Source organism: Monodon monoceros, unplaced genomic scaffold (assembly GCF_005190385.1).
Source record: "Monodon monoceros isolate NGI ecotype Baffin Bay Population unplaced genomic scaffold, NGI_Narwhal_1 Super_Scaffold_11, whole genome shotgun sequence".
NCBI lineage: Eukaryota > Metazoa > Chordata > Mammalia > Artiodactyla > Monodontidae > Monodon > Monodon monoceros.
In genome coordinates this window covers 112,617,410-112,639,722 of record NW_021703767.1, presented here as the reverse complement: position 1 = coordinate 112,639,722, position 22,313 = coordinate 112,617,410, and the positions used below count along the sequence as shown (strand labels likewise).

At 39.6% G+C, this 22,313-nt stretch overlaps 2 protein-coding genes across 2 annotated transcripts in view; one reads left to right on the top strand and one right to left on the bottom strand.

Moving 5' to 3' along the window:
- The window catches only part of MED12L (mediator complex subunit 12L), a 326,539-nt gene that overhangs the window by 96,197 nt on the left and 208,029 nt on the right, over nt 1-22,313 (top strand). Inside the window, exons 14-15 of the mRNA XM_029214009.1 lie at nt 2,736-2,950; nt 5,194-5,370. Coding sequence (XP_029069842.1) covers nt 2,736-2,950; nt 5,194-5,370 — 392 coding nt within the window. The remainder of the gene's footprint in view (nt 1-2,735; nt 2,951-5,193; nt 5,371-22,313) is intronic.
- GPR171 (G protein-coupled receptor 171) lies at nt 9,224-11,445 on the bottom strand. Its single transcript, XM_029214008.1, has one exon. The coding sequence runs from the start codon at nt 10,620-10,622 to the stop codon at nt 9,663-9,665; it is 960 nt and encodes a 319-aa protein (XP_029069841.1). The 5' UTR covers nt 10,623-11,445; the 3' UTR covers nt 9,224-9,662.

The window sequence follows — 22,313 nt, the reverse complement described above, 5'->3', positions numbered from 1 at the left end:
ATGATAGGAGAGAAAAGAATGGAAGGTAGAGAAGGGAGCCATCTGTGGAGAAGAGGTAAAGCAGCAAGAAACAGCACTGCTTCCTATTCCTCTGAGGAGTGCCTCGTTTAGGGTTGAGTGACACCTGGGGGTGAGGTTCTTTTAGTTACTTGGTGGCTGCTCTAGGCTAGAGGGAGGACAAGAGCCCCAGCTAAGCTGGTGGTCGGAATGTAGGGAGCAGTGATGAAGCCTGGAGAAGGGAGCAGAGAAACGAAAGGACAGGAGAGATTCCGGAGAGGAGAAAATACGTTGTCAGGGATGGAAGTCAGCAGCTCTGACTTACCTCGTGTCCTGGGGGAGACAGACATTTGCCCTTCGCTCCGCTCATCGTGTCCCCGTTCCTGTTGCCAAAGAAATTTGGGAAGAACTTCCTCCTCCTATGCTTTGCTCGCTCTGGATCCCACTTACTGCTCTGTCAGAGAAAGCTCTTCTGCTTCTCTGAATCGAGCTTGCCCGTCATTGGCTTTGGAGGTGGGCGAGAGCATACACTTAGGCTTAAGGTTTAGGGCACTGAATGTAGTATTCCCTGGATCCAGCTGTTGTCTTTATTGGTGTTTGTGAATGTGATGGTACCAGGGACTGAGATTTGTAGGTTTAGTCTCAGTACTTCAGTCATTTTTTAACCTTCTCTCAAAGGTGCAGATACAGAGTTTTACAGCTGCGATATTAAAAGTCATAATGTGAGTGAAATAGACGGGCTATGAATTTCAAAAGGTGGCACAGCTCCATCTTGGGGCCCTTTTTATTCTGTTATCCCTTTTTCTTTTCAGTGGATCCCACTCGTTAGTTTTTTGCAGTACCACCTGAATTATGGTTCTATCGTGAAGTCTCCTTTGAAAAAGTGCAAACCACTCTCCCCCAAAACACGGATGCACTCTAGGTAGAACAAACAGTCATGAGTCATGAATTATGAGCAGTTATAATAGTAAAACCAGAGGAAAGCAGTCTAGCCCTGCTTTTTTTTTTTTTCTTACCTGAAATTTTGTGTGTTTGTATGATTACTTAAATCATCGTTCATTTGCCAGGGACCACTGCCTTTAATCTAGAAATGGTGCTCAGAACACTGGATACTATTGATATTTTTCAGTTACAGTGGGACAATCAAAACTGGTGTGCCACAGGAAAGGAAACCATAAACAAGACGAAAAGACAGCCCTCAGAATGGGAGAAAATATTTGCAGACGAAACAACTGACAAAGGATTAATCCCCCAAATATACAAGCAGCTCATGCAGCTCAATATCAAAGAAACAAACAACCCAATCCAAAAATGGGCAGAAACCTAAACAGACATTTCTCCAAAGAAGATATACAGATTGCCAACAAACGCATGAAAGAATGCTCAACATCATTAATCATTAGAGAAATGCAAATCAAAACTACAATGAGATATCATCTCACACCAGTCAGAATGGCCATCATCAAAAAATCTAGAAACATTCGGGCTTCCCTGGTGGCGCAGTGGTTGAGAGTCCGCCTGCCGATGCAGGGGACACGGGTTCGTGCCCCGATCCGAGAAGATCCCACTTGCCGCGGAGCGGCTGCGCCCGTGAGCCATGGCCGCTAAGCCCGCGAGTCTGGAGCCTGTGCTCCGCAACGGGAGAGGCCACAACAGTGAGAGGCCCGCGTACCGCAAAAAAAAAAAAAAAAAATCTAGAAACATTAAATGCTGGAGAGGGTGTGGAGAAAAGGGAACCAACCCTCTTGCACTGTTGGTGGGAATGTAAGTTGATACAGCCACTACGGAGAACAATATGGAGGTTCCTTAAAAAACTAAAAGTAGAACTACCATATGACCCAGCAATCCCACTACTGGGCATATACCCTGAGAAAACCATAATTCAAATAGAGTCATGTACCAAAATGTTCATTGCAGCTCTATTTACAATAGCCAGGACATGGAAGCAACCTAAGTGTCCATCGACAGATGAATGGATAAAGAAATGTGGCACACATGTACAATGGAATATTACTCAGCCATAAAAAGAAACGAAATTGAGTTATTTGTAGTGAGGTGGATGGACCTAGAGTCTGTCATACAGAGTGAAGTAAGTCAGAAAGAGAAAGACAAATACCGTATGCTAACACATATATATGGAATCTTAAAAAAGAACAAAAAGGTTCTGAAGAACCTAGGGGCAGGACAGGAATAAAGACGCAGACGTAGAGAATGGACTTGAGGACACAGGGAGGGGGAAGGGTAAGCTGGGACGAAGTGAGAGAGTAGTAGCATGGACATATATACACTACCAAATGTAAAATAGATAGCTAGTGGGAAGCAGCCGCATAGCACAGGGAGATCAGCTCAGTGCTTTGTGACCATCTAGAGGGGTGGGATAGGGAGGGTGGGAGGGAGGTTCAAGAGGGAGGGGATATAGGGATGTACATATATACGTATAGCTGATTCTCTTTGTTATACAGCAGCAACTAACACAACAATGTAAAGCGATTATACTCCAGTAAAGATGTTAAAAAAATAAAACAATAAAAATTTAAAACAAAACAAACAAAAAACCTGGTGTGCCAGTTCTGTGCAAAACGCTAGAGCCTCATAATTTTCCAATAAATCCCTTATTTTGTTAAAAGAAAAATAAAAGATAGTGAAAATATTGTTAAAATTAGTCATTGTTTTTTTTGGGTTTTTTTCCCCTACCCAGTTGAGGAAACTGATTCTTGATTGAATTTGTTTCTTTACAGCGGATCCAAACAGTGAATGTGAGAAGGTGGAATTTGTGAACCTGGTGCTGCTCTTCTGTGAGTTCATCCGGCACGACGTCTTCTCCCATGACGCCTACATGTGCACCCTCATCTCTCGAGGAGACCTGTCCATCACCGCCTCCACTCGGCCCCGGTCGCCAGCAGGAGAGAATGCAGACGAGCACTATGCAAAGGACCATGACGTGAAGATGGAGGTATGGCCCTGGGAGGGGTGTTCCACCCCCAGAAACCAGACTCTGCTGGGGAACGGCTGTCAGAGGGATTGTGTGGTGGTGGAAGGGCGATCGTTTCCAGTTGTACTCTTCTTGCTTCAAAGCTCACTTATCTCTGCTCCTCACTCACACACAAAAAATTTGGACTGTAGTTTATATCTCCTAGAATTTTCTTTTGGCTATGCTAAAACTAGTAATGAAAAGATTTGACAGGCTATCACATTTTTCATTGGATTGGAATTATATTCTTCCAATTTTATGTATTTCTAATCTCCAGTTTTCCTTTAATGTGGAGCCTCAAAATTGGACTTGTTTTGGTCCTAAAATCCTGTCTGTTTTCATTCTAAGGAGCATCTTTTCTCCAATGTATCATTCGTTACTTATATCACTCTTTTATACGTACGTTTTTGTCATAACACATCGTATTTTCATTTCAATTAACCTCTCTCAAATGTTGCAGAATTGCTCTTTTTAACAAATTACTTTATACTGTATGACTTTATAATTTTCTGCCAATTTCTTGTATTTTGGACATTGTTCCAGATACTTATGGAAATTTTCAAGGCAAAAAAACATGAAGTTGGTGATGGGAAATAGTAGAAAATGGTGAGAGATTGTGACAGTTTTTTAAAAATAAAGCCTCATATTGGTTCTGAGAGAGTTTAAGCATATACTATGATGATATTTTAAAAATAGTGGCTATCCTTGTAATTTAAAAACCTGCCATTAAAATTGCACACGTGAATTTGTAGTTTGTACTCTTAAGATTTTTAAAAATTATTTCTTTAATGTAAATACTTTTGTTTCTAAATTTGTCCACAGTAGAAGTTAAAAAGAGTAAAAAATAAAGTTACCTGTTTATGCTTTTTCTATGTTTCTGTTTTCTCTTTTCGGGCATCAAAGTATCTTATTATCTTAAATATACTCTTAGATTTTTCTTACTAAGGCAAGTTGGTGAGCGTGTGACTAGGAATACCCCCAAGAAGGAAATTATGGCCAGTTTGTTTTTAATCAGGAAGTTTGTGTCCTTTTTCCCTTAAAATATCACGGAAGTTAAATCTTTTTCATCATGAGGACAAATAATGTGACTTTGTAAAGCAATGGGTGTCTTAACTTCCTTTTCTTTTTATGGAGAAAAAAAGACACTAGGGGGAAAAGGGACATAAGATGGTTTAAAATGTCACTGTCGTGTTTTAGCTCCACAGCTTCTTTATGAACTACAGAGTTTACAATGTGACTTTCTTTCTCTGACAATTATTAGGAACAGACTATTATGGCGCATATGGGCATTGACTCAGGAACTACTAATATTTTTGATGAAGTAGACAAGAGTGACTTTAAAACTGACTTTGGTTCGGAATTTCCAGTAGGTTCAACCTTCAAATTCTTATTGACCATTAACCACTCCTCCCCACCTCTGCCCCAACTGTCTCTGTCCTTCTGCCCCTTGCCCTGTGCGTTGGAATGAACTATGTACTTGTGACGTGAATGTCATCCTCTCGCATTCCACCCGAGCCCTCAGTTAATCATCTCATGCAGTTATCTCATTTCAGCTCATCCTCAGTTTTGGCTGCCTTGCCTCCTTTTGTACATTCTAACAGTCCCATCCTCCTGGTTGACTGTGACTCCTTTGTTCATTTAGAGGTCATTATCTCAGGAATACATGAATGTCGTTTCCTCAGGACAGCCCATGTTGATTTGCTGAATGTGTGTTCAGCTTCTCAATAACAGCTTTCCTGGCTCTGGACTTGTTATACATTCTTCTGCTTTATCTCGGTATAATTACAACGTGTTCTTCCTCAGGGATCTCAATGTGTTAACTAACTCTTTATGAAAACACATGTTGCTTGGGGTACAGACTAAAACCTTTAGATCTGTTGTTCATGAGCTTTATTAGTGAATTGTTTCTGTGTATATGTTTTTCTAGGAAATGTAACCCTATGAGGAGAACACTTACCTATAAGTCTGATTTTATCTCTGGTCCTCCAGGAAATGTAGCTGTGCACATTTCTTACGTGTGTGGTTGTCATTGTCTCATCTTCAGGATGGGGGATGATGCTAATGATCTGAATATGAAACTTGTGCAAATTAACACAGTCTATTATTTTGCTCGTTGGTTAAATAAGGAAAGGATATGGTGTGAGTGTCTTGTGGGTTTGAAGTTCTGTGTTTTAGTTTTGCTCTCTTTCATTTACAATCTCCAACATTTGTTTTACATGACTTAGATTTTTTCTCCCGTGCCTGGAGAGTCCTGTGAGAAGGCTAACCCTTCCCTGGGCAGAAGAATGTCAGTTAACGGTGAGAAGCTGTTGAAGAGAGAAAAACCAAGGGAGTTAATTTTTCCATCTAATTATGACCTCCTACGACATCTGCAGTATGCAACCCATTTTCCCATACCTCTGGTAAGTCACAGCTTGTCAGTTGGCAACCTGATTATTTCACTGCAGGGTCATTGACCATTGATTATTCAACTGCTTGCCTGTGTACTACGTACGATAGCAGGTGAGTTTTTGCCTTCACTACTTCTTTTGTTATTGATTCTCGTCATGTAGCTTATGTGCTCATGTAGTCCAAGTTAGTGGTGTGATACTACTACTGGCTGGCTAGATTTAACAGAATTTTCTATGTCAATGTCCTTTTATCAAGAGCATCTGAGTCACTGCAAATGATGTCTGAATGTGTTTTCCTACTTCAATTTGAAACTCATTTACTGAGTAGCCTCTATGTGCACTGTGTTGTGGTAGGTACTTTTGGTATTATACAGATGAGTAAGAATTTTTGGGCACAGGAAAGATGAATAAGATAGGAGGGAGACAAATGTCTACAAAATGACAAGCACCAAAGTAAGTGCGGTAATTAAGTAAAAACCCAAGTGTCCACTGGAAGGAGAACCGTTTGACATTCCTGCGTCTCTTCCACTCTCAAAGAATAAATATTGGAAAGGGGGAGAGCATCTGGTTGAGAAATCGGTAATGGCTTCATAGAAGAGGCTGTGTATGAGATGGACTTGGATTTTGACCTGTTGACTCTTAAGAACTGGATAGCATATGGAAAATAGTTGCCAGGAAGTTTAGTGTTTTGAGTCATAACAAGTGATATGCTTTATTCTGAAGGGAAACAAGATTAGTTTTTTTGATATTTGTAGTGAAAATGGGGCCAAAATTTGTAAATTTTTTTAAAAAATTCTTAGGTTCACTATCTTTTTCCCTGGAATTTTATTTTAAGTGTAATTTCAGTGAGTCTTTTTTTTTTTCATTGAAGACTATTATTATTATTATTTTAACAAAAAATGTAATTGTGAGGTACATATTATGTTATTTACTGGATATCTTTGAGGAGTTTTGATCTCTAGGCTAAATATTTTCTTAAATTTTTTGGTTATTTTTGAACACTCTCCGAAATGACTCTCAAAATCACTACACCCATATATTTTTTTCTTGTTACAATTGAGAACCCCTTGTTAATTTTTCTATGCCCGGGGCTATATCAAAAGTAGCTACAATTTTTTCTTGTTTATCACTGGCTGAATATATCAATATTTTTCAGCTGCTACCTGTAGGCATCACTCATTTCCCACATAATGGAATAACTTCACTGTTTATTTAGGGCAGCGAAAAAGAGTAGCCTGATATTTTAGAGATGTATCCTGAAGAATTCATGGCTGAACTATCATGATGTCTGTGATTTGTTCTAAAATAGAGTCAAAAAGACTCCATGCTGCAGTCTGGAGTTAATAATAATGCACAGGCGTTAATTTCCTACTTTTGACAAATGTATCGTGGTATGTAAGGCATTAGCTTTAGGGCAAACTAGATGAAGAGTATGTGGGAACTCTCTATACTATCTTTATACCTTTTCTGTAAATTTTAAATTATTCCAAATTAAAAAGTTTATTAAAAAAATGGACAGGGGAAATGAAGGAAAGGAAATATGGCAAAAAGTTGAAAATGGTTCACATTGGTTGAGGGTTCTGTGCTCTTCTCTTGGGTGAGCAGCGCTTTGGACGTCTCCCTCGCCCGTGTGTGGGTGTGAGAGCAGGGGGCTGCCCAAGCATGGGCTTCTTTCCTCTGTTGTTCGCGTGACCTTTGGTGACACAGTGGTTCCCAGCACTTAGCGTTCTCAAGACCGTCCCCTTCCTTAGAGGAAAGAGCATGAATGATGTGACTATAAGCCTCACGATGAGTTATGACATAATTCAACTGTAATGTGCAATCATAAAAGAACTGCTAGAAAATTGATGTTGTAGGGTACAATTTTTTAACAGCCTTCTCTCACCAATTGTCCAGAAGCTCCTTTCCTGGGCGGGAAATTTAGAATAAGCCATCAAAAACGGGGAAATAAAAGTATATATTAATAGAACAGTGACGTTAGGAATGCTGTAGTGAGTCTGGTTCTCTTCCTTAATAAAAGGGAAAACTCGACTAGCCAATCATGCATGTGAGGAGAATATAAGAATATGATTAAAAAAACAAAAAGTTTTTTTTTTCCTCTCCTTTGTCTCTCAAATGTGGCTCTAGTGAGTGAAGGCCAAGGAGAGAAGACTAAAAGGGGACTTGACCAAAAGATTCAGGAAAGTAAACTAGTTTCATATATGGTCGTATATGAATGTCTTGATCTGCTCTTCAGTAAAAACATGTTCTTAGATTGCCAACAAGCACAGGTTCTGGTGTCTAGGCATTCTCCCAGCCTGTACCACAGGTGAGTCACTTAGACCCTGTCTGTGTTAGATACGTGATGCCGACTGGGGTTCCTATCATTAGCACTAGCTAGCTGGAGTTTGTCCAGTATCTACCCTGTTATAGGTGTAAGAGGCACTTTTTAGTGCATTTTCTCCTTTATTGTTCTCTTCAAACTCAGAGAATGTATTGTAAAATTGTGGATAGGAGTCGTCTTTAGGGTTCAAGCTTCAGAAAATAGTTCTCAGTGCAGAGCTAAAAAATGAGTCTGGAATCAAACTTGTTTTGTTAGCTTCCAGGAACACCATTTCTTTCTTTCTTTTTCTTTTTTTTCTTTCCCCATCCTTTGAGATCATTTATTTTTATTGAGGTAATGTGGATTGATAACATTCTATGTTTCACGTGTACAACGTTATATGTCTACTTCTATATCCACTACAGCCGCGGTCCCCAACCTTTCTGGCACCGGGGACCGGTTTCACGGAAGACAGTTTTGCCACGGATGGGGTGGGGGAATTGCTCAGGCGGTAACGGGAGCGCTGGGGAGCGGCGGATGAAGCTTCTCTCGCCTGCCCGCCCCTCACCTCCTGCTGTGCGGTTCCCGACAGGCTGCGGACCAGTAACAGTCCTCTCAGCCTGCGGGTTGGGGATCCCTGCCTTACAGAGTGCTCACCCCCCAAAATTTAGTTTCCCTCTGTCACCGTACAGTTGATCCCCTTTACCCGTTTCATCCTCCTCCCCAGTCCTTCCCCTCTGGTAACCACCACTCTGTTCTCTGTGTTTGTTTTTGTTTGAGGAATACCGTTTCTTAATCATTGCAGCTAACGCAAATGCATTACCAATTGTTTTAATGTCGACTTTTGTAACTGAAACAAAAAAAAAGATACAAAGCCTTAGGTATGCTTGTCTAAACTTCTCAGCCTTCTTTTCCCTAAATAAGTATTTTATTTATTACCAACTATTGAATCCATGCTGCATTACTGGCATTTGAGAGAATTTGATCAACGGGTTGTGACCCTGAGAGTAGAGTCACCCATTCTTTAAACTGCCGGCCCTACATGGGGTCAGACTCATCTTCAGGACCTGGCTGGCACCCATCAGCCCAGCACGTGCTGCATTTCTAACAAGGCCTTGCTATGTGGTGTCGGCCTGTCTGTCTGAAGACCATGTGACTGGTGCTATTTTTCCATACCTTTGATGTGAGTTCCAAAACAGTAGTTTTAGCAGTTAGTATAATTTAACAACCCCCCTTGAAAATGTTATGGGGTCTATTTCATATTGCTACAAAATAATACTAAGGAATCACTGGATTTGTCATTACTGACAGTAGAAAATCTTTATTTATAGCCTACAGGTAGAATATAAGGATATATAGTTCATTAAAAACTATCCATGTATTTCCAAGCCTTTTTAAATTAAGCTTAAAAAAAAAGCTTAAGAGAATTTCAAGCTATTGTGGTAGGAAACAATTAGCTATTAAAAATTGGAGTAGTGAGCTAAAAGGTTACCATTTTTGAAGTGATGGATTAAAACAAAATCAGGCACAGCCCAGGTGGTTTCACTTAACAAATAAGCTGGCTTTTTTTTTTTTTTTTTTTTTTTTAACCGATTTAAAGGACTTTAAATCTATTGCTGAAGGGCTTTCTGGAAACTGACATGGAGATTATTTTGCATATTTCTATCAGGAAGTCAGTTCCAGGCCTTTAAATGAATACCGCATGAATACTTCAGTCTGTGTCATAGAGGTCATTTAGATTTCAAGGATATTGCAGGGTTTATGTCGGTGCAACAAGACGTTTTAGTTTTTTGTACAAACGTTTGGGTTAAGGAGCATCGACAACCACGAGAGTACTGCTTGGCTTGCATTTAGAAACAGGGTTTCTCAGTGAACCAAGCCACATTTGCTAGCTGCCTGTGTTTTTACTTATGGAGGCTCTTTCTTCCCCTCCTTCCCAGCAGTTTTGTACACTCAATTGTCCAGTAAGGCAGGAAGAGATAGCGTGAGAAAATCCCATATTTTATGCATTGTTTTCACCACTTGATTTTTCTTTCTGAGCCTTGGTCTCCTTACGTGAAGCAAACGTCTCCGTGACCTTTAAGCGGAAAGCTTTTGAGAGGTGATAGTACAGGATCGGATCAAAACACAGGTTGGACACAGCCAGCAGCAGTGTGGCCTCCTTGGCTTTGAAAAGTGAAATCCTGGTGGAGCAGTCAGATATGACCTCTGTCTGGCTGAGGGTGTATGGGATTCGGACAATGTGATAAGGAACAAAACATATGATGTAGCCTGTAGTCACCAAAAGTATATTGATGAGAGCTCTTTTCACGTTTGGATAATTTTCATTATCTTTGTTTCTGTAGAGTTGTCGAATGACAAGGCAGTTAGATATTAAGATGATGGCTGAGAAATTGAAGAATATTGCTATGCATATGAAATTTGTCAGCAAATGCCAGTTTCTTCCAAACTCCTTTTTGAATTCCACGCAACCCACGTTGGGCTTTTCCTTCATGTCTTTGATGGGAATTACCATGTTTGGCACCATTATAAGAAGGACCATTAACCATACAACAGTCGATATCATTTTGGCAAATCCAGGTTCTTGTATTCGATAAATCTTGCAGCTGTATGTCAACTGAAGACAGCGATCAATGCTAACAAATGCTAGGAAGATAATTGATAAGTACATATTAATGTAGATGAGGCAGGCTGTTACTTGGCAGTGGAATATCCTCAGCTTCCAGGGGGCCACGCCCAAGTCGACAGTGATTTTTACTGGTAATGCCAGAGTAAGCAGGAAGTCGGCTGTAAGCAAATTAATTAAGTATATGCTTACACACCTGTGATTTGTGTTTTTCTGTATGAAAGCCCAGGCTGCAAAACAACTTCCAATAATTCCAACAAGGAAAACTAAATAAAAAAAATATGTGAACGGCTCCAGGTCTCTGTAAACTGGGCAGAAGGTAGAACTGTTGGTCATCCTTACTTTCCCTCAAGATGACGCTGTCCCCCCACCATAAAAAAAAAAAAAAATCCAAAGTATCTGTTAAAATAGAAAAGAAAGGGGAGAGAAGGGAGGTTAACAATTCAAATTGGATATTATTTTCTTCAAGCACAATTGCATTCACAAAACCACGGTCACAGTCTCTCTGCCTCTTAGAATTGTATTGGTGAACTTACTAGATTGTGTGGACTGGTGGGACCATCTTAGATTATGAGGAAGCCTGGGTTTTCCATGGTCTGATTTTATGATTTGGGGAAATCCCGCCTAGGTTGCTTCTAGAAAAGATATTTTTGACTTCACACTTTTGCATTCTGATAGCTCTTTTGTTATCAGTTGGGTTGGAAGTTAGTTTGCAGAGGAGATAAGTGAACTGAAATTCTGAGAAATAGAGAGAGGAAACAAAAAAGGTTTGGTTGTGGCTGAGCCTGAAGAGCCTCTCAATGAGGCTTCCTGGCTTTCTGTTCTCATAGATTGACAGAGCTCTTCATGCTAGCGGAACCTAGGCTGGAACCTAGGGGAGGTGAGGAAGGACAGAAAATTGTACTAAAATCTGAAAGATTGTATCTAAAAGGTAGGCCTTTTATTGTGTAACCCACTAGAACATTTTCACAATGAGAATTTCATTTCGTTTTTCTTTTTTTGGCAGAAAAAGTTGTAGGATTAGACTCTGGTCTTGCCTTGTTGCGCTAGATTTATGATGGTACAGACCTGTGCTATCCAGTTTGGTAGGCTGCAGCCACCTGTGACCATTAAGCCCTTGAAATGTGACCAGTACAAATTGATGTGTGCTGTAAGTGCAAAGTACCCACTGGGTTTTAAAGATTTAGTGTAAGATATTATAAAGAATAGTGCAAGTAGTAAAATTGTACTATTTTATGCAAATAGTACAACAATTAGTAAAATATGTCTTTAATTTTTATATTGAGCACATCTTGAAATGATATTTTTGATATATTAGGTTAAATATATTATTAAAATTAATTTAGCCTGTTTCTTTTTGCTTTTTTAAGTGTAGCTGTGAGGTAATTTTAAAGTACCTTTGTGGTTTGCTTTATATTTCTCTTGAACAGTGCGTGTATAGATGTTTCCATGTTTCCATGTCAGTGTTGGTGAGAAGTTTGACTAAGAACGTATTTTAAAGGCTTCTAGGGCAAGGGTGTATGATCATTGGTTACACTGTTCTCAAAGAGAAGCTCAGTTATATATACAGATGTTTGAAGACATCTAACTTTAACATTTGAGGTTTTTTTTTTCTTCTTCTTCTTCTTCTTCTTTCATTGTGGGTTTTGCAGCACTCAGGGCTAGAAGTTTAAGACCTGCCCTTAGAACCGTTGTGATCATCACTGATGGTGACAAAATCTTGTCACGTTCCCTTCAAATCTGGAACATTGGGTGATTTATAGCGCAAGTTAAAACAAACTGGGTATCATTTATTCCCTTTGACCTGGTCTAGTCAAACTCATGCTCTTTGGGCCACAGGTATTCTTCCTGGTGCTACTTCCTGATAAACACCCTCCTCATGCATCTTAAACACCTTTCGTCCTTTGTTTTAATAATCAGAAGATCGCTTTTGTGTTCTGGCAAGAAAAAATTGATATGTGGCTTGTAAAAATAGCAAATAGTAAGTATAGTGGCTATGAAGGCCAAACAAGCCCATTCTCTGAAACGTCCTTTTAAAAAACAAACAAGAACTTCAGAAGCCTTTCTGAATCTTAATTCTCCTAATTATTTAATGATCCATTATGTACCTCTTGGGGTGAAACAGTATGCAAGTGGATGGATAAGGCAGATGTACATAAAACTTTCTACGTTAAAGTGACATTTAAAGGGTATACGTCCTTCGCCTTTCCGTACCTGAGATAGGACTTGAGGGTCCATGAATATTGTCATTCTGTACTAAACTCAATGAAAGTAATCAAGCACGTACTTTGTGTCTGGCACCATGCCAAGTACTTTACACGTACTTATTTAACCTTTCATTATTTCTATCACGTAGATGTTATTATCCCTGTCTCACAGATGAGAAAACTGAGGCACCACAAGGCTAACACTCAGGGTTATATAGCTGGTAAGTTATAGAGCCAGGAGTCCCACCCAGACAGTCTGATCTCAGAAGCCATGTTCAAAATCACTTCGAAACTTTCTCTCAATAATAACAACAGTAATAATGATGTTGATTATTATTATTGTTTGGAGTAACAATTTTAAAATTCTCTTCCCATATAGGTCATTACAGAGCACTGAGTAGAGTGCCCTGTGCTATACAGTAGGTCCTTATTAGTTATCTATTTTATATATGGTAGTGTGTGTATGTCAATCCCAATCTCCAAATCTATCTCTTCCCTTCCCCCTTGGTAACCATAAGTTTGTTTTCTACATCTGTGACTCTATTTCTGTTTTGTAAATAGGTTTCATTTGTACCTTTTTTTTTTTTTAGATTCCACACAGAAGCAATATCATATGATATTTGTCTTCCTTGTTATTATTATTATAGTAGCAAACCTTTACTAAGTGCTTACTATTGGGAGGAACTATAGTCTAAGCAATTTTCATGTAAAAGAGCAGAAATAAAGTATTCATTCTTTTTCCTAAATACTACTAAAAGATGTTTAGGCTCCATGTGTTTTGATGTTTCATTTTACAGTACATGTATTTAAAAACCAAACCTAGCTTCTATCTTTTAAGCCTAAACCTCCTTTACTTTCAAAATTCCTGTGACCTAGTCCCTCCGTATCATCCACACTCTCTTCCTCCCAACTCTCTACTTTAGGTTGGTGGGATCTCTACGGTTCTGGGAGCTCTTCCTTCCTTCCTTCCTTTGTACTTTTCGTTGTGATACAATTTGGGGATCGTAGGATTCTAAGGATGGAGGGAACCTTTATTAATAGCATCTGGTCCAATCCCCAGATTTGAGGAGACTGAGGTCTAGCACTTGGGTGTTGGTCAAGGTTTCCCGGCTCGTTAGAGCAGGCTAGGATCCGACCTTGTTGATCATTCCCTAGACTCTCTGCCTTTACTGAATTCCTTATGACTTGACTTTTAATAGTAACCATTTATTTAGTACCTGGGCGTTCTAAACGTCTTTTTTGTTCTCTGGGTCAGAAGCTAGTGTTGGTGTAGATGGACCCTCATCTCCCACCTTTGCTCACTGTTCCTTTACAAAGTGCTAGGATTTTGGCCTATGCTGTTGTATTGCAAATGCTACATTATAAGAGAACTAACATATTATGTGTTTCTCTGAGTGCCCCTTTTGCTCATACAATTATAAAGTCTCATTTTATAGATGAATATGTGGTAAAGAGAAGGATTAGAAAATAATTTGTTTTGATCAATTAATATACTATGTAACTGGAACTGACCATATATACCACTCATGGGTAATTTATTTAAAAATAATTACAGTGTAACTGTTCATTCAATAATGCTTGAGAGGCAGTGCCTCGCCGTCGCTTTTCTTGAACCTCAGTCTAGATTTCAATGAAACACAAATCTCTTTATTTAAACATTTTGGTCTTATCAAGGAGAGGTTAAATTGTACTATAATAACATTCTGTGTTTTCTACCATGAATTTGAAAACTAAGTGCTTCATGAGTATTTTTTCAACCAGTTATTAGCCTGTGGACATCTGAGGTACCCAGATGTATTCCAGCAAAATCAAGAAAAGATTTCAAGTGTCTCCTTTGTTTGAGAGTGCCCATTGCTTAGAAACTCATTAGATATTTTTTTACGGAAGTCACAATGGAATTTTCTTGAAATTACCTATCATAATGTTTGTAGAGACCTGTTGTGCCCTGTCGTGAAGACCTACAACAATGGCCTTTATCCATCCAGTTATAAAATCGAGTTACTGAATAGTTAAGCTTACCTCTAAGTAAGCAGTATTCAGTCTCGTCTGAATTAAGCTGTCTTTCTGAAAGGGATGGATGAGGTCATCAGGAAGAAGAAAATTACAGCGTAGTTCACGGTGAGAATCCATTTGGAGTTTAATAATTGGTGCCTTCTTGCACAGCAACCTTATTACATGCTGGCATTTTCAACTTACATGGTTTAAGCGCTGAAAATCATAGATTTCCCTTCCATGGAGAGACATTTGGATATATTAAGTATTTAAAAAGACATACCTGGGGGTATATTCTCTGAGCCTCAGTGCGCCTTGCTCCCAGTCTGCAGAGAAGCGTGAGCTGTTTGGCTAGCTACAGCGGTAACAGCCTCATTGCAGGACTGCCGGCTGCGCTAACAATTTCCTTTCCTTTTTATGTGGTTTTAAAATGCTGCATATTGACGTAGATGAAACTGTGGTTTGCACATAGCTTAACTGTATGGAAGCCTCTTCAAGTCCTTTTCAATTTGGTGTAAGCTTTCTTAAGCAATTCAGATTCGTCTCTTCTTTTAGAGGGAAGACTTTTATTCGTCTGTTGTAATACCTAGGTGTGATTTTTTGTTTTGAAAACACCCCAGATGTGTATTTCGTCATAATGATTTTAAAGAATGTCAATCTTTTGTGCCTTGAATGGTGTTGTGAGTTAAAGATATTAGGTGTTTAAGCAAAATTTCTTTAGTATACATACTGATACTCATCAGTCTTTCAGAGTTATAATTTAAAAAATGGTTGCAGTTTGGATCCTGCTGAGACGTCTATTAACAAACAAAAACGATATGGTCAAGTTTATGTTGTTAAATCTGGAAAGAGAAGAGGAAAATCATTATGTAGAGAGATAATCATTGTTAACGTTTTTGGTACATACGTTTTAAAATTTTTCTACGTGTATACCCACTTAAAAATGTTATTATGTTGTGCATACTGTTTTATAGTTTGTAATCTTTTTATTCAAAAAGATATTGGATCTGTTTTTCTCAGTTATGAGAGTAAACCTGGGGTGCGCATTTGTCAATTTGGCGCCAACGGCATAATGAATTGAGACAGGTGTTTAGTAATTAATAGATTCTATGAAAAGGGAAGCTCCAGTGTACATTTAAATTGTTTGGGTAAATGTTCATTCTTCCTGTGGGGGAGTGAGTGTGCCGGTCCAAAGGTGATTTGTTAAGTGCAAAGCCATTGCCTGATCACTTAGGATCTGGGTTTTTCTATTGCTTCATTGTCTTGGAGGGTACTTTGGTTTCATCTCTTTTTCTCTCAATAATTCTTAGTTTTCCAAATAATAAAGAAAAAAGTCAGAAGAAACCTCTCTAGAATCTAAAATGCCTCCCTTTTGGTATTCACTTTGCTAAGGAAAAATCTCTCAAAAGACTGAATGAGGACTGTCAAGCTGGAGGGAATTTAAGGAGGATCTAAGGAACTTTTGAAAACAATAATGTGTCAAGACGCTTACGATGACAGTGTCCATTTGTTTCTGATACTCCGATGTTCTTTCGAATTCAGGTAGTTATTGTTATTACTGTATTTTGCAAAAGAATAACTTTACATGTATTCACTCAAAAATTGGAGGAAGAAACCCAAATCTTTCTCAAACTTTGTATTTGGTTTTCGTTAGGAACCAATGTTAACTTTCATCGTAATAGTGCTGGGAAACGCTCTGTCTTTTAAGATTTGTGTGCGTCACATTGGATAGAACTCACTTCTGTCCACTTCAGAAAAGACATGCTTGCAGACAGTCAAGTGAAGTGAGCAGTTACGACCACAGTTTACACTCACAGGGGGATGGAGAGGGTGAGATGGGAAGAATTCGGTGAGGTGCAGTTTAGCTGCCAGCTGAGTGGTGACTGGTTTTAAACTGATATGAAGGGACACTGGAATCAAAGGTTTTTGGTCAAGTTTCTTTTTTCTTTTTTAGATAGGCATATTTATATGTGTACTTCCCCCTTCACTTTGGGGTATAGATAGAATCAGATACATTCAACTGTTCTTAAAAATCTACTATAGGCAGTTTTTTGTGTCTGGATTGCCAAATATAAAAGAGCTAAAGTCTCCTAGTTCATGATGTTCCATTTCCTTTTTGGAATAGTGAGAAACCAATCTTTTAATAGTGAAACTAAACCACGTTCCTCCTTTTGAGAATGAGCTTGAGGCACCTTGCATTTTGCAGAGGTTTATTCACAGTAGAAACATGCTTGGCTACCGTCCCTGTTGTTGTTGTTGTCTTTAACATGAGTTCCATTTGAATTTCCATAGGTCACTTCTTTCTGTTTCATTAATAAGGACAGATGTTTTTCAGCGGATATTTCCTTAGCGTTCTAGGAAATTGCGCATCATCACTAACCCAGTATTTCAGAAACCCAAGTCGGAAGTGAGGGGAAGTTGTGTTTCCCTTACCTTCGTCCTGGCAATACTTATTTAAGAAATGACATACTATTTACTTCAATGGGTATTTTGTATATTTAAAAATTGAAGCTGAATTGCCCCATGAATTGAGAAAGAGAATCTTTTTGTCCTCAGTCCCTTATCCACACAAATCATGCTTTTGTTCTTATTGAACACAAATACCAAACAACGGTATTTCAATAGAAGTATCAGTTTTAATGTGTAACATTCTTTTTTTTCTTTGGCTGCGCCTAGCGGCACACGGGATCTTAATTGCCCGACCAGGGATCGAACCCGTGCCCCCTGCAGTGGAAGCGCGGAGTCTTAACCACTGGACCGCCAGGGAAGTCCCAAATGTGTAACATTCCTAAAATTTGTTTTCAAAACGTACCATGGTAGCCTTCGGAACTAATGAGGAAGGAGAAAATGAATGTTGGGGTAGGTAGCCGCTGCCACGGCCAGGAACACAGGTCTGAGAATTTATTTTCTTTAAAGAAATCCATGAAATGGAGGAGATTCCTCTCTTTACAGATGGGGAAACTAAGGCATGGGGGAAACTGAGGCCTTGCCCAAAGCAGCACTGTTAGACCCCAGTGTCCCAACACTTAATTATGCTTCTTCAAATGAAAGTGTTGGTTGGAGACTGGGGTTATAAAGGAGGACACCAGGTCAGTTCGTCACCACCACCACCCCCTCCCCCACCCCAACATATATTTAGTGTTTACAGCTGTTTGAACTTGAACTTGAGTGCCACTGGGCAGTGGAACAGTCACCACTGTGCCCACTTTTCTTACGGAGTTTGCAACTTGGGATGTTCACAGCTCAAAATAGTTTGCATCCTGAAGTGTTTTTTTATGATCTTTGGGCAGGGGGCTGTTCTTTGGTTAATGAATGCTGATCAGAACATTTCTCCAGCAGCTTCTGTGGCTCCGAGTCAGCCTTCTCTCTGGAGCCATTGTGCTTTAGGTTCCTGTTTTGAAAGTTTTTCAAGGCACATAATCCCCTTTCCCACCTGAGTTAGTCCAAAGACATTCTTTCCTGACTCTGAGATTGGTAGCTTCAAATCTGACAGTGATGGACATGATTAGACAGAGTAGTTTTAAAGTGAGCTGTAGATGCAGAGCTTTCAAGAGGTGGAGGTTTCTGCATTATTTGAATTCTGCTTCAGTTTTCCCTTTTTTTTTTTTTTTTTCTGGTACGCGGGCCTCTCACTGTTGTGGCCTCTCCCGTTGCGGAGCACAGGCTCCGGACGCGCAGGCTCAGCGGCCATGGCTCACGGGCCCAGCCGCTCCGCGTCATGTGGGATCTTCCCGGACCGGGGCACGAACCCGTGTCCCCTGCATCGGCAGGCGGACTCTCAACCACTGAGCCACCAGGGAAGCCCTAGTTTTCCCTTTTTAATGAAACATCATGTAAAAATTTGGAAATATGTTGAAGGCCGATGTGTTTTGTACATTCTCGGAATGGGAACTCGGTTGTAGGGCTGGCCGAGTCTATCCTGTCGTTCCCTTGGCCGGTCCTTTCGGTTTTCCGCCTTTTTATTGACTGTACAGTGTTATCAAGTCAACATACAATGCATCTCACCTTTCAGTTGTGAGGTGTGACTGTGCTATTTGATCCATGGTTATAAAATAATTAATAGTGGGGAAGTCCCTTAAAAGGAACTCTTAAAGGATATCTTGTTTCTTTTTAGTCACTGAAGTTCTTTCTCCCCCGCCCCCCCCCACTTGAGTGCTATGGTCTATTTCTTATGAAATTTGAGTAACATGTTTTCAAAGCGCAGGACACATTTTATGAACTCTGTTGTTACTTTCCAGGAGAAGACTTTTGGAGCAGTTCTCCCTTGCCCTTGCCATGTGAGTCTTTGTTTTTTGATCAAGTGGTTAAAAGAAATTCTAACCATAATTATTTCTTGACTGCAGGCTGCCTCCTTAACTCCCATCCTAGAGAAGGTGTTTGTTGCTTTTAGAAGGTCACAGTATAGAAAGGGTGACAAGGAGGACACAGGACCTGCGATGATGCAGATAGACTCTGGGCTGTTAGAGCCTGTGGGGATCCAGGAAGTGCAGTCCTCTGACCAAGGTGGGCAAAGAGCTGCTTCTGAGAAGTGAGGGAGTGGCGGCAGGTTTTGGGGAAGATGCACATGATTGGGCTGTAGGGAGGGTGTTTGGGGACCCTCACTCAATCTGGGTGCGTGGAGTATGTGTGCAGGACCTGTGTGAGGAAGAGGCTGAGACTAAATCTTGGTGCCACCTGGTCCATCTTGGATGCTTTAGTTAGTATGCAGTGGAGAGCTCAGGAAGGTTATGTGAAGAGAGGAGCGGTCAGCTCAGCAGTACCAGGTGAATCTGCGGGCTTTGGGATGTGTTGGGTTGGGGGAGAAAGCGGAAGACAAGAAGTCAGTTTGGAGGCGCTTGCAGCCTTTTTAGGTGAGAGGCAAGGAGGATCTGAAATTGGCCGGGAAGAGATGGGTAGTTGGGAACGACTGCAGAGGTGAAATCGCTGAGACATCGGGCTGGCAGGGAGCAGACTGTGGTCTCAGTCCTGGGAAGGGCAGTCTGAGGAGAGGAATCTGGTTTGGCAGGTAGAAAGGCAAGTTTAGTTTATTAGCGTAGTGTGTTTTTGGTGCTACCTCATTATCTGGTATAGCATAGACTGCTGTATATTTTATCCCTTTCTATTTTGCTCTACCACAAAAGGAGAGCTGACAGCTTCCTTTTATGAGTTAAAACTAACACCATGGAAGGTGACTGGAAAATAGTACAAACCCAGCCCTGGTTACATCACCTGCAGCCCTGCATCAGCCCATTAATGGAAGCCATACCCACAACTTTGGACATTCAGGTCTATTAGCCAATAAATCTTTTTTTATTGCACAAGCTGAATTTTAGGTTTCTTTTCTTTTCTTCTCTTTTTTCTTTTGTCACTTACAAATGAGAAAATCTTGATACATTGGCATCACCTAAACGATTAATCTAGAGACTCTAGAAAGCACCCTTAAACTAAGCTTTGTTTCTATTTGATGATGTTAGTAAAGTATGTGCTATTATTTCTCTATTCTGTCCTTAAACCCTATTGCTACTACCTCTGTGCTTTGACAATGGAGAAAAAGAAAAAAAAAAAGGCTTTATTAATACAGAATGTGACATCAAAAGATAATATCATACAAATTATAACAGGTCATCTGCCCAAAATGACACAGGGTTTCCGTTTGGGTAAACAGCGCTGTGAGGGTTTGTGTGTTGGGGTAGGAGTGACCTGATAACTGTGTGGTCTTCAACAGTAAAAGCTGCTACTTCCTTTTGGTCACCTATTCTCTGCAAGATTCCAGTGGCATGTGGATTGCCACTTTATGACAGGACATCCCCCCAAAAGAACCACTTTAACAAAATGTAGCTTTACTTTCCCATATACCACTTTTCAAAATGTTTAATTATTTTATAGCACTGCTTGTATAAAGTGATTAAATGTTGTATTACAAACCTTATTTATAAATTAGCTACAGAAAAGAACACATTATTACACAAAATAATAAAAAAAAAATAGTACTGATGACCTCAGAGATGTTTCTGGATTAATCCACTCTCGCTGTTGCCCTACTATTTTATTTTTTGTTGTAGCCCTGGACCTTAAAGTTCCTTTTTTTTAAATTTACCTAACTTTTCAATATTTGAATGAACTCCTTATGATCTGACTTCTAACTCTAATACCATACAGACATTCCTCTCACTGAAGTCTTAAGTGATCTTCCAAAGTTAAATCCAAAGATTTGTTTGTATTGATCTGACTTTTTTCTTCTTTATTTTAATTGAATGGTAATTGACTTACAATATTATTAGTCTCAGGCGTATAACATAGTGATTCAATACTTTTATACAGTACAAGGTGATCCCCTTGATAGCCTGGTTAGCGCCTGTCAGCGTACCAAGTTATTGCAATGTTATTGATTTTATTCTCTATGTTGTACATCACATCCCCATGATTTATGTACTTTATGAAAGAAAGTTTTACCTCTTACTTTCCCTCACCTGTTTCACTGATCCCCCTGTCCTCCTCCCCTCTGGCAACCACCAGTTTGTTCTCGGCATATATGTCTGTCTGTCTTTCTGTGTATATGTGTATATGTATATGTGTATGTGTGTGTGTGTGTGTGTGTGTGTGTGTGTGTGTGTGTATATATATGTATATATCTCTCACATCTTCTTTATCCATTCATCTACCGATGGACACTTAGGTTGCTTCCATGTCGTGACTATTGTAAATAATGCTACAATGAACATAGGGATGCATATATCTTTTTGAATAAGTGGTTTTTTTTTTATTTTTTAGGGGAAAATTCCCACAGGTAGAATTGCTGATGGTTCTATTTTTAATTTTTTGAGGAACCTCCATACTGTTTTCCATAGTGGCTGCACCAATTTACATTCCCACCGACAGTGCATAAAGGTTCCCTTTTCTCCACATCCGCTCTAGCCCTTTTATTTCTTTTCTTTTTGGTGATAACTGCTCTGACCAGTGTGAGGTGGTATCTTATTATGGTTTTGATTTGCATTTTCCTGATGATTCGTGATATTGGGCATCTGTTCATGTGTCTGTTGGCCATCTGTATGTCTTTGGAAAAATGTCTATTCAGGTCTTCTACCCATTTTTTCAGTAGGGTTGTTTGCTTTTTTGATGTTGAGTTCTGTGAGTTCTTTGTACATTTTGGACATTAACACTTTATCAGATGTATCATTTGCAAATCTCTTCCCCCATTCAGTAGGTGGCCTTTTTGCTTTGTTTTTGGTTTCCTTTGCTCTACAAAAGCTGTTTAGTTTGCTGTAGTTCCATTTGTTTATTTTTCCTTTTGTTTCCCTTGCCTAAGGAGACACATCCAAAAAGATATTGCTACAACCAGTGTCTAAGACTGTACTGACTGCCTGTGTTTTCTTCTAGGAGTTTTACGCTTTCTGGTCTTAAGCGTTTTATCCATTTGAGTTTATTTTTATATATGGTGTGAGAAAGTAGTCCAGTTTCATTCTTTTGCATATAGCTGCCCAGTTTTCTCAACACCACTGATTAAAGAGGCTGTCTTTTCTCCATTGTATATTCTTACCTCCTTTGTTGTAGCTTAATTGATTGTGTAAGCATGGGCACTCTATTCCATTGCACTGATCTATGTGTCTGTTTTTGTGCCAGTGCCATCCTGTTTTGATTACTGGAGTAATCAAATTACTAGTTTGAAATCAGGGAGCGTGATACCTCCAGCTTTGCTCCTCTTTTTCAAGATTATTTTGGCTTTTTGGAGTCTTTTGTGTTTTCATACAAACTTTAGAATTATTTGTTCTAGTTCTGTGACAAATTCCATTGGTATTTTGAAAGGGATTGCATTGAGCCCTTGGTAGACTACCTTGGGTAGTTTGGTCAT